Here is a 15,027-nt window from a genome sequence, read left to right on the forward strand (position 1 = left end):
CCTAGCATGACATTATCAGTAGGGCTGCTGTGTACCACAAGGTAATCCTACACACTTTTCCACAAGAAGATGCTTTCCTGGTTGAATCACTTCATAGGGCACAACAAAACCGCTCAATCGATCCGTATGCTTAAAGTTTTATTATCTTCCACACACAACCTATTAGGCAGCCAGTTAAATCTAGGGTAGTCACCCCTTAGTTTGAAATGAAATATGTAGCTTACCCTGAATAGATTAAGGGCCAAGTAACACCAGATTCATTTGTCGTACTCACAGCTAGGAAAAGAGCAAATTCACAAGGCACTTGGGTTGTGCCTCCTACAGATAGAGAGTAGGAAATATGATGCTGCAGGTAAATGTGTTGCAGCACAAGCAACCAACCACAAGCATATTGTTGCAAGTTCTGTGTGACTACTACTTTCCCGATACAATCAGGCCAGATGGGATGAAATGCAAGAACTGCTGCAAAAATCTCCCTGCTCAATACCAACAACATGAAACACAATTGGTAGAGGAAGGCAGGGCTATATCTAACGACTATATACAATGTACCTTAGACTTTGAAGTTAAATATAACAGGTTGCTTCTAGAACCATGGATTCAAAATTTTCTTTTGAAGGACGAGAGAAACTTTTCCCTACTCTTCAGTTCAACTAATGAACAGAATTACTTGTAACCTTTCTATTAAGTGGGTCAACAAGCAAATCGAGAATTCATCTGTTTATACAAATAATCAATATCTACTCCAATCATTCATTAGAAAATTATTTTTACTTCTTGATTATTTCCTTTTTCCCTTTTTTCAGTATGTGTGCTTCAGACACAATACATACATTTGCCTTTTGCATATTAATACATCAATACAAGAAAGTGCAATAATTATATACAGTGCACGAATCAGAAAACGTCGATACAATAACAAATCATTTGAAAAGATCAAGAGGTCCTACTACATTCTACTCATGTACCGGGAAGTTGACTACTTATCCTCAATACTGTCTCTATAGACTTTAAAGTTAGCACCATATATGGCTCAGAGTCTCCGGCTTCAAACTGTATAATACCTACTCAATTTACCTTTTAATGGGAAAAATCCATCTGGGCCACAGGTGGAGGAAATGCTAGAGAAGTTAAAATAGGACACTGAAACTGTTAAAGCAATGGGGGCCCTACAGACATATCAACATCTAGGTTCCTTTTGTAGCGGTCAATACAGGGGTGCAACTAGACGAGGTTCCTTCACTTACTCAGGCAGTGGCAATATACAGCAGCGCTCCCATCAGAGTCAATTTACCAGGGAATCTTTCTATAAAACAAATTATAGAAATAAAGGTAGAGGCCACGCAACCACTACCAAACCCTTCAAAACAGTGACCACCCACACCTCCCAAAACACCAGTTGGGGGAAGGTTACAACATTTCTATCCAAAAAATGGCAACATATCCCCACAGACCAATCCATCATTAACAATGGGTTTTATTTAGAACTCAAACTTCACCCACTATTCCACCAAAACTACAAAATATGGCAAAGGAATATCTTAGACTTCTACTAGACTAGGATCTTTCTCCCCTTCAAATAGGGGCATTAGAAATAGTACTCTTGAGACATCCCCAGAAAGGACAAAACATTAAAGCTTATCCTAGATCTCAGGCCACTCAACAGGTACATCGCCTCAGAACACTTTCACATGATCACACTGCTACAGGAAGGAGCTTTCATGACTGCATTAGACCTCATGGTTCCATATTTCCATTCATCCAGCACACTGCCATTATCTACATTTTCAACTAAAAGGGTCACATTATCAATTCAAGCTGCAAACCTTTGGGTCACTACAACTCCAAAGGTTTTCTCAAAGTGCCTTGCAGTCGTGGTGGCTCAGGTCAGAAGGAATAGAATACATATGTTCGAGGCATATGAGCTGCAGATCGTACACTTTTGCAATAGATCGCCACCTGGTGTTGGGCTCGGATGATTGCAGGTTGTTGTCTTCTTGAAAGAAGTCTATGTAGTCACGAGATAGGTGACTCCTCCCTTGGACAATACTGCGCATGGTCATCGACTCCATTCTCGGATTGTTTTTTTCCGCCACTGGGTTCAGATGAAAGTTTTCTGCTCCGGCTAGAAAATACTTTTCCAGCAACTTCAAAGCGTGAAACTTTATATAAACATTTTCGACATCGAATAGACTTTTCAACATCACCAGCTACATTCCGGTGCGTCGACGCGGGCCGTTGGGCCTATCGGCGCCGTACGGCCTACGCCTCATGGACATAACTCCATTCAAGAGATGCCTGGTATGTCGAGCAAAATTCCCCTCAAAGCGACCATCACAAGGTTTGCAACCTCTGTCTATCGCCGGAACACGACGAGTCGACCTGCACAGCCTGTGCATCCTTCCGATCGAAGAAGACCATTCGGGATCGGAGGGCCTGTCAACACGAGATGAGGAGATCAGCACCGGAGGCCATCTTTGAGTAGGAGATCGTCGGAGAGGACGTCTCCGAGGGCGAGGAAGACTCACCTGATCTCCAGATCATATCGGGGGGAGAGGACTCAGATGACTCAATTCCATCTCGGCAGCCCCTGAGTACTCTTGCCCCTGCACCACATACACTACCCAAACCAAAGGCAGCGGTCGGCACTCTGTCTATGGGACCCAGTCAAGACCGAAATCTACCCTCAGACTCCCCGCCCCGCCTTCGGGCTCGGCACCGAGGAAAAAGACTACGCCTTCCGGTGCCTTGGCACCGACGAAACCACATGTGCCAATTCCACCTCCTCCATTGGCACCGAAACATCCTTCGACATCGAAGGACTCTTCGACACCAAAGCCAAAACACCCTTCGGTGCCCTTAGACAAAGACCCTTCGGCACCCAAACCAAAAGACACATCGGTGCCGAAGCCAAAAACTGTACCGGATCCGAAAGCTTCGACTCCGAAACCTTCCGGTTCCAAAAATAAAGATGGAAAGCCAGAGTCAGGCGCCGCAGGACCAACGAGACCTGTCCCCACGCTGAAATCTCCAACGTCGGTACCAAAGACTCCAAGGCCTGATACAGAGACACCTAAGCCCTTTAACAAGCCTACCAAGCCGAAACCACCTTCGGCACCGAAAAATTTGCCACAGGACTCGATAACTCCTCCTAAAGCAAAAAACACAAAACAACCCATATCGGCACCGAAAAAATCAACGCCAAAGAAGATTGTAGAGGAGGAAGAACAGTTTAGACCAGATCCTAAACAAAGAAAGGTCCATATCAATCCAAAACTGGACATGTGGAAGCAATTCCTCACAAGAAAAGACCAGCAGACACACCACTTTTAACTGTGGTTCCTGCCAAAAAGAAGGATTGTGCAACTTCTCCAATGCACCCTTCCTCTCCTTGACCTTCTTCCTCTCCTATCCCTCCTTATATTGAACCTATAGTTTCTCCTGTTCAATCTCCTGCATCATCACACCACACTGACGAGGAGTATGATCTAGGTGGGGGGAATGACGTACCAGAGCCACATACATACCCTTCAGATGAAGATGTCCATCCAGAATATCCTAAGGATGACGACCTATATGGTTTTCCACCACACAATGTGCCAGACATTCCTGATCCTCAGTACTACTCAACAAAACCTTCCCTTCCAGAAGATAGTATTGGGTTTAATCATCTATTAAATAGAGCTGCCCTTTACCATGGGGTTCCAATGCACTCTGATGCCATTGATGAGGATTTTTTACTGGATACATTTGAGCAGTCACAAAGGTCTGCGCAAATACTACCCATGATCAAAGGAGTCATTAAACATGCTCCAGAAATATTTAAAGACCCGGTACAATGTAGGGTGTTAAATCCAAGAATAGAGAAAAAGTATAGACCAGCACCATCTGATCCAGTCTATATTAAGGGACATCTGCCACTAGACTCTTTGGTAGTGTCTAATGCATGTAAAAGAGCCAATTCCCAGACTTGTGGTGACAAGCCCCCGCTTGACAAAGAATCTAAAGTTATTGATGCGTCAGGGAAACAGATTGCTGCGCAGGCAACAAACATATGGCGCATAGCAAACACACAAGCCTTACTCTCATGCTATGACGGGGCTCACTACGACCAATTAGAAAAATTAATGGAGCACCTCCCAGATCAATACAATGATCAGGCAGCAGAGCTCTTACAAGAAGGCAAATTAATATCTAATGCCTCAATTAAATGTGCACTAGATGTAGCTGACACATCATCCAGAGCAGTCCATACTTGTGTTATACTCCGACGTCATGCGTGGCTACGCATTTCAGGTTTTAAACCAGAGGTACAGACTACAATCCTGAACCAGCCCTTCAATCAGAACCAGTTGTTCGGGACGGAAGTAGACAACACACTAGAAAAGATTAAGAAAGACACGGACACAGCTAAGTCTATGGGTGCATAACAATCCACACACACTAGAAGTTCTTTTCGCCGCTCCTTTTATAGAGGAGGCTCCAAGCAAACCGGCACAGATACAACATCATCTTTTAAGATTTTAAGACGCACACACAAACCTCCTCTAACAAAGGCTACTTTAGAGGAGGATACAGAGGCAATAATAACAAGGGAAGAGGTAGAGGTAATAACAACAACCGCCCCTCTTCCACTCCCAAACAGTGACTTCCCTCTGCCTCCCCTACAGCATTCCACTCCTGTGGTGGGGCAGATTATCACAGTTCCTACCTGTCTGGAATTCTATCAAAACAGACAGATGGGTAAGACAAATTTTCCAACATGGCTACTGCCTAGAACTCACAGCAACCCCCTCAAACATACCACCCAGGCAGCTTCCGATGTCCACAGAACATATGACTCTGCTTCAACAGGACGTTATAGCACTTCTACAGAAGGATGCTATTCAAGTAGTTCCTTTAGAGGAACAGGAGTTTACTCCCTGTACTTCCTAATTCCCAAGAAGGACGGGACACTAAGACCAGTCCTCGACCTCAGGCCCCTCAACCATTACATACAATCAGATCATTTTCACATGATCACTTTAAAACAAGTACTCCAACTACTACAACAGGGAGACTTTCTTTCAACACTAGACCTAAAGGACACCTATTTTCATGTTCCTATACATCCTGCGCACAGGAAGTATCTAAGGTTTGTCATACAAGGACAGCACTATCAGTTCAAAGTCCTTCCATTCGGGGTCACAACAGCACCACAAGTGTTTACAAAGTGCTTAGCAGTAGTAGCAGCACATCTCAGAAAACAACAGACACATGTCTTCCCTTACCTCGACGATTGGCTCATAAAAGCAAAATCATTCAACCAGTGTGTCCAACACACAAAACAAACAATTCAGACATTGCACGACTTAGGGTTTACGATAAACTACACCAAGTCACACCTAGAGCCTTCGCACGTTCATCAGTATCCAGGAGCTACCATAGATACATCTACAGCTCTAGCGTATCCCAGTCCAGAGCATTCAGACCTTAGTCTCCCTTTTTCAAAACCAGCAGTCTCTCCAAGCCAGTGTTCATGAGACTGATAGGCATGAAGGCGTATTGCATCTTCATAGTTCCTCACGCAAGACTGCAAATGCGCCCATTACAAGAATGTCTAGCACAGCAGTGGAATCGGGCTCAAGGTCAGACCTGGTGTTGGTAGACAGCCGTACATATCGCTCTCTGCAATGGTGGAACACCAAAAACTTGACAAAGGGGCGGCCGTTCCTAGAACCTGTTCCACAGATATTGCTCACGACAGACGCATCCCTCACAGGATGGGGAGCCCATCTCTTACATTATACCACACAAGGCCAATGGAACAACCAACAAAAAAAGTTCCATATCAACCATCTAGAGTTGCTACAAATTTCCCTAGCTCGGACAGACGGACAATATGACAGCCATGTATTATATACAAAAACCGGGGGGGGGGGGGACACTCTCTGCAACTGACCCAGCTTGCACAGAAAATTTGGAGATGGGCCATTCCTCAAAACATACACCTGACAGTAGAACACCTTCCAGGAATTCACAATCAGATAGCTATTCTGTTGAGTTGTCAGTCTCAACAAATTCACGAATGGGAGATACACCCACAAGTTCTTCAACCATTCTTCCAAATGTGGGGGCATCCACAGATAGATCTGTTTGCCACCCGCGAAAATGCAAAATGCCCAACCTTCGCCGCCAGGTTTCCACACCCACGGTCAGAGGGGAATGCAATATGGATGAACTGGTCAGGCAGATTTGCGTACGCTTTTCCGCCTCTCCCACTCATTCCACTAGTATTACGCAAGCTCAGACAACAGTCTCTCAAATTAATTCTAGTGGCTCCCACATGGGCACGTCAGCCGTGGTTCACCACACTACTAGATCTCTCACTGGTTCCACATCAAAAATTACGGCTCACGCCATCCCTGTTAACACAGAACCATGGAGAAATAGGACACCCAGAACCAAGTCAACTGAATTTGGTGATCTGGCTCCTGAAGTCTTAAGTTTGGTTACTTAAACCTACCACCAGACTGTATGAACATAATTAAAGAAGCTAGAAGACCCACTACCAGAGCATGTTGTGCCGCTAAGTGGAAAAGATTTGCAATATATTGTAAAAATAATTACATTGACCCACTGGATGTTTTCATCCAAAATATTATTTGCTACCTTCTACACCTACAAAGGTCCAATTTGGCTTATTCTTCCATACGCCTACATCTGGCAGCAATTGCAGCCTATTTACAGAATAGGCAACATCTATCTCTCTTTAGAGTACCTGCAATCAAAGCATTTATGGAAGGATTAAAACTAATAATCCCACCTAGGTTACCACCTGCTCCAGTATGGAACCTAAACGTGGTCCTTACAAGACTTATGGGACCCCCTTTCGAGCCTTTACACTAGTGTGAATTGCAATTCTTAACATGGAAGACTGCTTTCCTTGTTGCCATCACCTCTCTCAGAAGAGTTAGTGAAATACAAGCATTCACAATACAAGAATCGTTTTTTCAGATACATCCTAACAAAGTGGTTCTTAGGCCCAATCCTAAATTCCTGCCAAAGGTTATTACTTCTTTTCACCTTAACCAATCAGTAGAGCTACCAGTTGTTTTTCCAAAAAACGGTCTCTGTTGCAGAAAGGGCTTTACACACCTTAGATGTTAGAAGAGCTCTGCTATACTACACAGACAGAACTAAATCCTTCAGAAAGACAAAACAACTATTTGTATCTTTCTCTCCCCCACACAAGGGCAATCCCATCTCTAAAGGAGGAATTGCCAGATGGATTGTAAAGTGTATACAAATATGCTATGAAAAAGCTAAACGTACACTAACGGTTCCTCCTAGAGCGCACTCCACTCGCAAACTAGGAGCCTCTATGGCTTTCTTAGGAAATATACCACTAGGGGACATATGCAAGGCAGCAGCATGGTCTACAATACACACCTTCACTAAACACTATTGTGTTGATGTGCAAGCCAAGCAGCAAGCTGCAGTAGGCCAAGCTGTCCTTAGAACACTATTTCAGTATGCTGCAACGGATACAAGCGACCACCGTTAGGGGAGACACTGCTGCACAATCTTTGCAAAAGTGTACGATCTGCAGCTCATATGCCTCAAACGGAAAATGCTACTTACCAGTATGCATCCGTTCTTGGCATGTAGAGCTGCAGATTCGTACACGCCCTCCCGCCTCCCCGGGACTTGTATCCGTTCCAGTATTCATCTTACTTAGATGCACACGCATGGACATCCTTTCTCTCTACTTCTACTAACTCCATCATTTCCCATCATGGCGAAAAACAATCTGAGGATGGAGTCGATGACCATGCGCAGTAATGTCCAAGGGAAGAATCACCTATCTCATGACTACAAAGACTTCTTCCAAGAAGACAACAACCTGCAATCATCTGAGCCCAACACCAGGTGGCGATCTATTGCAAAAGTGTACGAATCTGGTAAGTAGCATTTTCCTTTCCCCTACCTAGCGATTGGCTCATCGAAAGTTCAAGCTACCAAGACGGTCTTCAAAACACTCGGCAGGTTATCAATCTTCTGCACAAACTATAGACTTCTACCCTAAATATACAAAAATCTCATCCGCAACCATTGTAAATTCAGCCTTTCCTAAGTGCAACTCTCAATTCAGTTGCAACCAAAGCGTATCCCAATCCAGAAAGAGTGAAAAGGTTCGCAGAAATATTACCTCTTTTTCAACCACAAGCTCACCTCATAGTAAAAGTAGTGATAGACCTTTTAGGCCTAATGTCTTACTGCATAGCCATAATACCACACACTTGTCTACATATGCTTCTCCTCCAACACACTCTTCAATCTCAATGATCTCATGTGGAGGGGCATCTAAAGATATAGAGTTGGTAGGGCCAGTGACTCATCACTCTTTGCAGCGGTGGAACAGCAACAACTTGTTTCAAGGCCGGCCTTTTAAAGCCCCAATTCCATCAAATCACCATTACAACAGATGCAATTTTTCAGGGATGAGGAGCACATATGCAAGATCTCCCAGTTAACGGTCTATGGACAAAAGCTCTGACACATCTGCATATCAATCATCTAGAGCTGCTACCAATTCAGCTAGCCCTCAAAGCTTTTCGCAATCTCCTACACCAGAAAGTAGTACTAATATGTACAGATTATATGACTGCAATGCATTATATTCAAAAACTGGGAGGGGTACACACTCCTTACAGCTATCCCTCCTATCAGAACTCACCTGGCACTGGGCAATCCATGACAAAATCCTCCTAGGAGAATACCTACCTGGGATGGACAACAACTTCACAGATTTGCTCAGCAGGACACATCAGCATTTGAATGAGTAGGAGATCAATGTAACTCTACTTAACTCTTACTTCAAAAGATGGGGGGCACCGGGCATATGTTTGGTTGCCACTCACCTTAGCGCCCAATGCCAAAACCTCGCCTCCAGGTTCCCCCATCCGCAATCCAACACCAATGACCTATGGTTGAATTGGAGTATTTGCCTACACTTTTCCTCCTCTCCAATATGTAGTTCAGAAGTTAACACAAACATCTCTAACACTAATCCTAATATCCCCAACATGGGCATGGCAGGCATGGTTCACAATCCTACTGCAACTATCTTTAGTGGCACACGAGAAACCACCTCTTTTGCCACTCCTACTAACTCAAGATCAAGGAAGAGTGATGCTCCCCAATCCCAAACAACTCAGTCCAGCGAATTGGCTCCTGAAATCCTAGAATGCGGGCATTTAAAATTTCCAGAGGAATTTATGGATATCCTTAAGCAAGCTTGTAGGTCTACAACTGGTGAATGTTGGCATTGTTTTGCATTCTGCCCATCAATTCTTCTTTTTGCATTTGTCCCCCGAGTGCGACGGGTATGCCTAGACACGGGTCCCAGGCTCTCCATGTCACTGGAGTCCAGCTATTATGGCGGATGAGGGGTGGAACCCAGAAACTTGTCCTAGTATGCTTTTTCTAGTCCAAGGTAGTTTGGCTGGACTGTTCCCATTGGGCACAGGGTCAAGACTTACTTGCATATGGCTGGGTTCAAACTGGAATGGCATTGTGAGCAAAACAAATAACGATGGATTTAGACCCAAATCTCTGTACCGATGTGAATGTATGGCATTGTTCTGCATTCTGTCCATTAGTTGTTCTTTTTGCATACAACTAGAGCATGTTATGCCACAAAATGTAAATGTTTTGTACAGTACTGTACAAATAAACAAATTCAGCCTTTTGCACCTACAGTGCAAGACATTATAGGCTATCTTTTCCATCAGCAGCAAACAGGCCTTGCTTGCACAACTATCAGATTACACTTAGCTGCACTAGCTGCCTAGATGCAAAACAGGCAACAGATGTCCCTGTTTAAAGTACCAGTAATCAAAGCTTCCATGGAAGGACTTAGTTATCCCACCCTCCACTCCACCAGCCCCAGTCTGGAACAAAGCCTTGTCCTTAAAAGGCTCATGGGCCCACCATTCGAACGACTTAATTCAGGTCCGCTCCAATTCCTAACTTGGAAAGCTACTTTTCCAGTGGCAGTCACATTTCTCAGAAGGATAATTGAATTACAAGCCCTTACTCTGCAAGAACATTCTTTACACGAACCCAAACTAATTAGTTCTACGAACAAAACCAACATTTCTACCCAAAGTGGTCTCAAACTTTCATACAAATCAGACCGTAGAGCTGCCAGTATTTTTTCATGACCCAGACACAGTACCAGAGCAGGCCCTACATACATTAGATATTAAAAGGGCTATCATGTTCTAGAATGACAGAACAAAAACTTTGCGAAACACACAACATCTTTGTGTTGCTTTTAACAAACCTCAGTAGGGGGCACCAACATCCAAAGCAGAAATTACTCGATGGATAGTTGGGTGCATTCAGACATGTTATCAAAAAGCCAAAAGGGTGCTTAGAGTACCACAACAGGCTCATTCCACACATAAACAAGGAGCCACTATAGCTTTCCTTGGAAATTTCCCTAAAGAGGATATAAGTAAAGTAGCAACGTGGAATAACACACATAACTTTACTAAACACCACTGTGTTGATGTATTCCCCCATCAACAAGCAAGAGTGGGTCAAGCTGTACTTAACACACTATTTCAAATAAGTACTTAAACCAATTGCAAGCCACAGCAAAGAAGAGCTTTGTATTTGATGCTCAGCGTATCTATCTGTGGCCAACACATGCTACAAATGGAATGTTACCCTGTAAACATCTGTTCGTAGCGTGTCGTGCCATAGATTACTATGCACCCACCATCCACCCTGGAAGCTTTTGGTTGCATTACTTCCTAATAGTTAGAAACCTAATTCATACACTAGCAATTATAAGCATGCTTCTTTATTCTGTCACCTTATTGCTCCTTTTTTTCTAACACTTACCCAATGAGTCACAAACAATTTAACAAAGGAGTCAAGCAACATGCACAATGCATACCGGAGGAGGAGTCACTATACCTTGTGACTTGAAGACTTCTTCAAAGAAAAACAACTTGTAATAGTCCGAGCCCAACACTGGATGGTAGGGTAACACTAAGCATATGAATCTAGGGCACTACACGCTATAAATAGATGCTTGTAGGGAAAGTAACATATTCCTTACACAAGGCTGGTGTGCCTGGTCCACGTCCTTTCCTCTCTGCTAGAATTCTCCTCTCTGTTTTCCAAAAGGCAAGTCTTGCTTTATATGATAAGAAGTGCTGTGTTGGAAACCAGCAGCGGTGCCTCTGTGTTTTGTTTAAACATTAGGAGATTGTGCTGACCAAGCACAGAAAAACAGGGCACCATGTTGTTCAACCTTGTATGAAATGTTCAGACTGAATCCCAAGAAGAACTGAATAACAATAACATGTACAGCGTATTTCTAAAATAATATCATGACACAAAAATAATTGTGTCGTTTGTAGCTGTGCAAAGCACAGGCAGCCGAAAACATGTGGTTATGCTAAAATAATGGAGAATCAGAGTGGGCCCTAAAGGAAACTTTCTACACCCCTCCTTGGTCGGGAAAGTAACTGAGCGACTAACTAAATAAACGCAAACACAGGCACAAGCTAGGCACATTCCAAACTAATGCTACCAAGCATTTCATACAAAAAAAAATATAGCTATAACAAAAAACATGACATGACAATTTCGAAAAATTTGACAAATTTACGGTGAGCTGGAGACACCCAGGATGTCTTCAATGTTGAATGAATCCAGAAAGGATTCAGTCTCCGCAGACTATTTTTTTTAGGTGTTTATTGTGTACTAGGTATAGTCTAATATGCTATAAGCTATTTACTAAAACTGGAGCTTAAGATCGATTTTCAAGTGTGTAGTCAAAAGAATACCTTGGTGTACAACCGTATTGCCAAGTGAAAGTTCAGCTGTTGGTCATTGATGTGTGAACATTTCCTGGTTCTAGTGAATTGCAGTTTTTTGCAAGGGAGCATATTGGTACAGTAAATTTGACCTGCAATTAGGTAACACACCCATGTCTACACTTTTTAGAGCTCTGTTGACTAGGTCTTCCACAGAGACAAGTTAGGCACAGTAATGTCAAGATTGTTCAATTCCATCCAAGCTACACTAGCCAGACAAGGACACTCTTATGAATAAATGAGAGGCCTTTCCATCCTTTCAAGGAAATGGACTCCTGACACTCCCAGCGGTCATCTATTTTTCAGATTTTGCCTCACATTCCAATAAGATGAGATTCATAGAACATTCAAAGGCTACAGTCCAAACCTGAGCAAAAGGCCTGTGTAGTCCCTGTGGTACCACCATCTTGTATTTTATGAGATTAAATCACTGTTTGAGCTGGTAAGGCTTGACCTACACTATTACGATTGGACGAAAATCACATGTGCACTTGTCTTCTCAATGTGGAATGTTTGCCTCAACAATACAGTCACTTCTGCTCCCTGTTGGAAAGTCAGGAACTTCAGGCAGTAGAGTAGCTGGTCGCATTTTCAGAAAGTGGGCAGGTATATTGCTTCTCCTACATCCCTGCGAGGAAAAGGGGCAGAAGGTTGTTTCCCATCCAGGTCTTTTACGATATTAGAAAATGCTTGACAGAGCTAAAAATGCAGACCCTGGCTCTGGTTCTTACAGCCATCAAAAATTTGAAAGATTGCGTTAAGCGGATCTGTACGATGCTTACCTTTATGTAACAATCCTGCAGAAACTCAAGATTTCACCTTATGTATGCACATTGTCCACTACAGTTCTACCTGGGTAATCAGTGCTTCATTAAGGGAGTTTACTAAGGCCTTAGCCCTGAAGTGATTTCGATGCCCTCTGACTCCATCTCAGTCACAGCCAAGGAGTGCCATCCACCTTAAATAGAATTGTTTAAATAGGGACATAGCAAATGAAACTTCACTGTGAAAATGTTATCTATGAGGTCCATTTTGACAGGTGAACGACTGTGATTTTATACATTTTGTGAAATTGCATTATAATGTGTTTACAAGAATCTTGTTAATTACAAGGTGTTGTAGTAGGAAATTGGATTAAACTTTTTTGTCCCGATTGTGAATAAATAGCACAGGGTTTCCAGAGGTGGCATAGCACCTGCTCCTAGAATTAATCTCAAATGTAATCATGCCACAATTGACTTGGCTAGCAATATGTCTGACATGAGTGGGCTGAGTGTATAATATTTACCTACTATCTAGTATAAGCTTAGAAGAACGGTTGATTAATAAAAATCTTACTGAACCTACGCTAAGCAGAGTAATGTACAAGGTAGTGTTGAAAATCAATATCACTAACTTATCAGAAGATATTAAATAATTCCCAAGACTCGTTGGAGAAATTGAGATCCAGATGGGAGGAGGACATGGGCAGGCTGGACGACGAGGATTGGTGGGAGGCACTGGAGTCGCCCAGAGAAGTGGCGATCCGGTCCAGATTCAGACTGATACAATTTAAAGTACTCCATTGGACATATTAAACACGTGTTACTCTGGTTAAAATTAACAGACTTGATTCTGCACTGTGTCCCAAAAATTGTGGCCAAGAAGGCACCTTTCTACATCTATTATGGAACTGCCCCAAAATAGGCGAATACTGGAATAGGATCGCCACGCACATACAACAACTATGTTGCAAGGACCTAGCAATATCACCCTAGGAGTGTCTATTAAACATCTGGGGAAATACAGACCCAACAATGGGGGAGAGAATTTTGGCCCCACCGGTGTTTGATAGCTAAGCACAACATAGTGCACAAATGGGGGGCCCGAGTCCAATCCGACGTTTAGCGACTGAGCAAATGACATGGACTGGTGTATGCAAACAGAAAGGGTGGTCTACGAGAGCAGGGGGTGCCCACACAAATTAACAAAGATCTGGGAAAATGGAACTAAAGTAGGGGCATGCTCTGTCAACCAGTTCAAACTACTGACGCCCACAATGACACTACAGAGTGAACACACTGGGGCTGGGCTGAATCCCCATGACGGGAGAAGGGGGATTGTCGTTAAAGTAGGACCTCGCATTCGTTTACATATCACAGGGTGCAAGATGAATGTCCTGCAATTTATACATTATGTCGCTTGTAAGTTTTTGTCAATAGAGATGGTTGTTGCTGTCTTAATTGTGTATTGTTTCAGAATAAAAACTGTTTTAATAAAAAGATAGTGAGTTAATTATCTAAAGTGGTTTACGTACTGTGTTTAGATACTTGGAGTGTGAAAGACTACTTTGCAATTGTGGTGTAATGCGTTCATTTTGAATAGGTTCACACTGCAAAAGGAAAATGTTACTTATCTGTAAGAATAGTTTCTAGATTTCCACAACATGAGTAATCTCTCAAATTAAACTATGACGGGTAAAATGCAATCTAAAGATTGTAACTACATTGTGAGGCTTGGTGAGATTCAAAGTTAGTGATGATAAACTGAACTGTCTCATTTTGATCCCAAAAACATTATTTAAACAAACAGGATGCTTTTCAAAGCCCAACCACCAAGTGGCATGAATGATGCACTGTATTTGAATCTAGAATAGCTTCAAACTCTAACATCTAGTCCCAGTTAAATGAACCTGTTTCATGAGTAAAACTGTTCTTTGCCTTTTAGCTTCATATGAGTCTTTTCTACATATTTCCTAGAAGTATTTTAGAAGTAAATGTGCCTTCAAAAACTTCAGCTGCCTACAATTTGCATCTGGTTTGTGACATTAGACAGACATTATTTCAGAAAGATGCAGACTTTTCAGCTTGATTTAAAATTGTTTCCTTTCTTCCTCAGCACAAGTATACATCTATAGCTGAGGTTCAGACCCATTTGGAAGATGAGTATGTGCGGTCACCACTGTCAGGGGTAAGTGTCAGTTGATACTGTGGTTTCGACTGCTCTAGTTATATGTTGGGTGGGAAATGTCACTGTTCTCCATTATCTGCCAGTATTTGGCACAATACCTCTGCTTCTCATTATTAGACAAAAGTTCTGGTTGGAGAAGTCTCCGATATGTATGATTAGGGGACAGCATAATTGGAAACATCTGTAGTCCTGATTATTA

The 15,027-nt window shown here is 42.8% G+C and overlaps 1 protein-coding gene across 2 annotated transcripts in view; it reads left to right on the plus strand.

The window, feature by feature from the left end:
• The window catches only part of STRIP1 (striatin interacting protein 1), a 287,397-nt gene that overhangs the window by 223,533 nt on the left and 48,837 nt on the right, over nt 1-15,027 (plus strand). For both annotated transcript variants that reach the window (XM_086923587.1, XM_086923588.1), the window contains exon 13: nt 14,757-14,828. In XM_086923587.1, the coding sequence (XP_086779713.1) occupies nt 14,757-14,828 (72 nt within the window). The remainder of the gene's footprint in view (nt 1-14,756; nt 14,829-15,027) is intronic.

The sequence above is a fragment of the Lissotriton vulgaris genome, chromosome 5 (genome assembly GCF_964263255.1).
Source record: "Lissotriton vulgaris chromosome 5, aLisVul1.2, whole genome shotgun sequence".
Lineage (NCBI taxonomy): Eukaryota > Metazoa > Chordata > Amphibia > Caudata > Salamandridae > Lissotriton > Lissotriton vulgaris.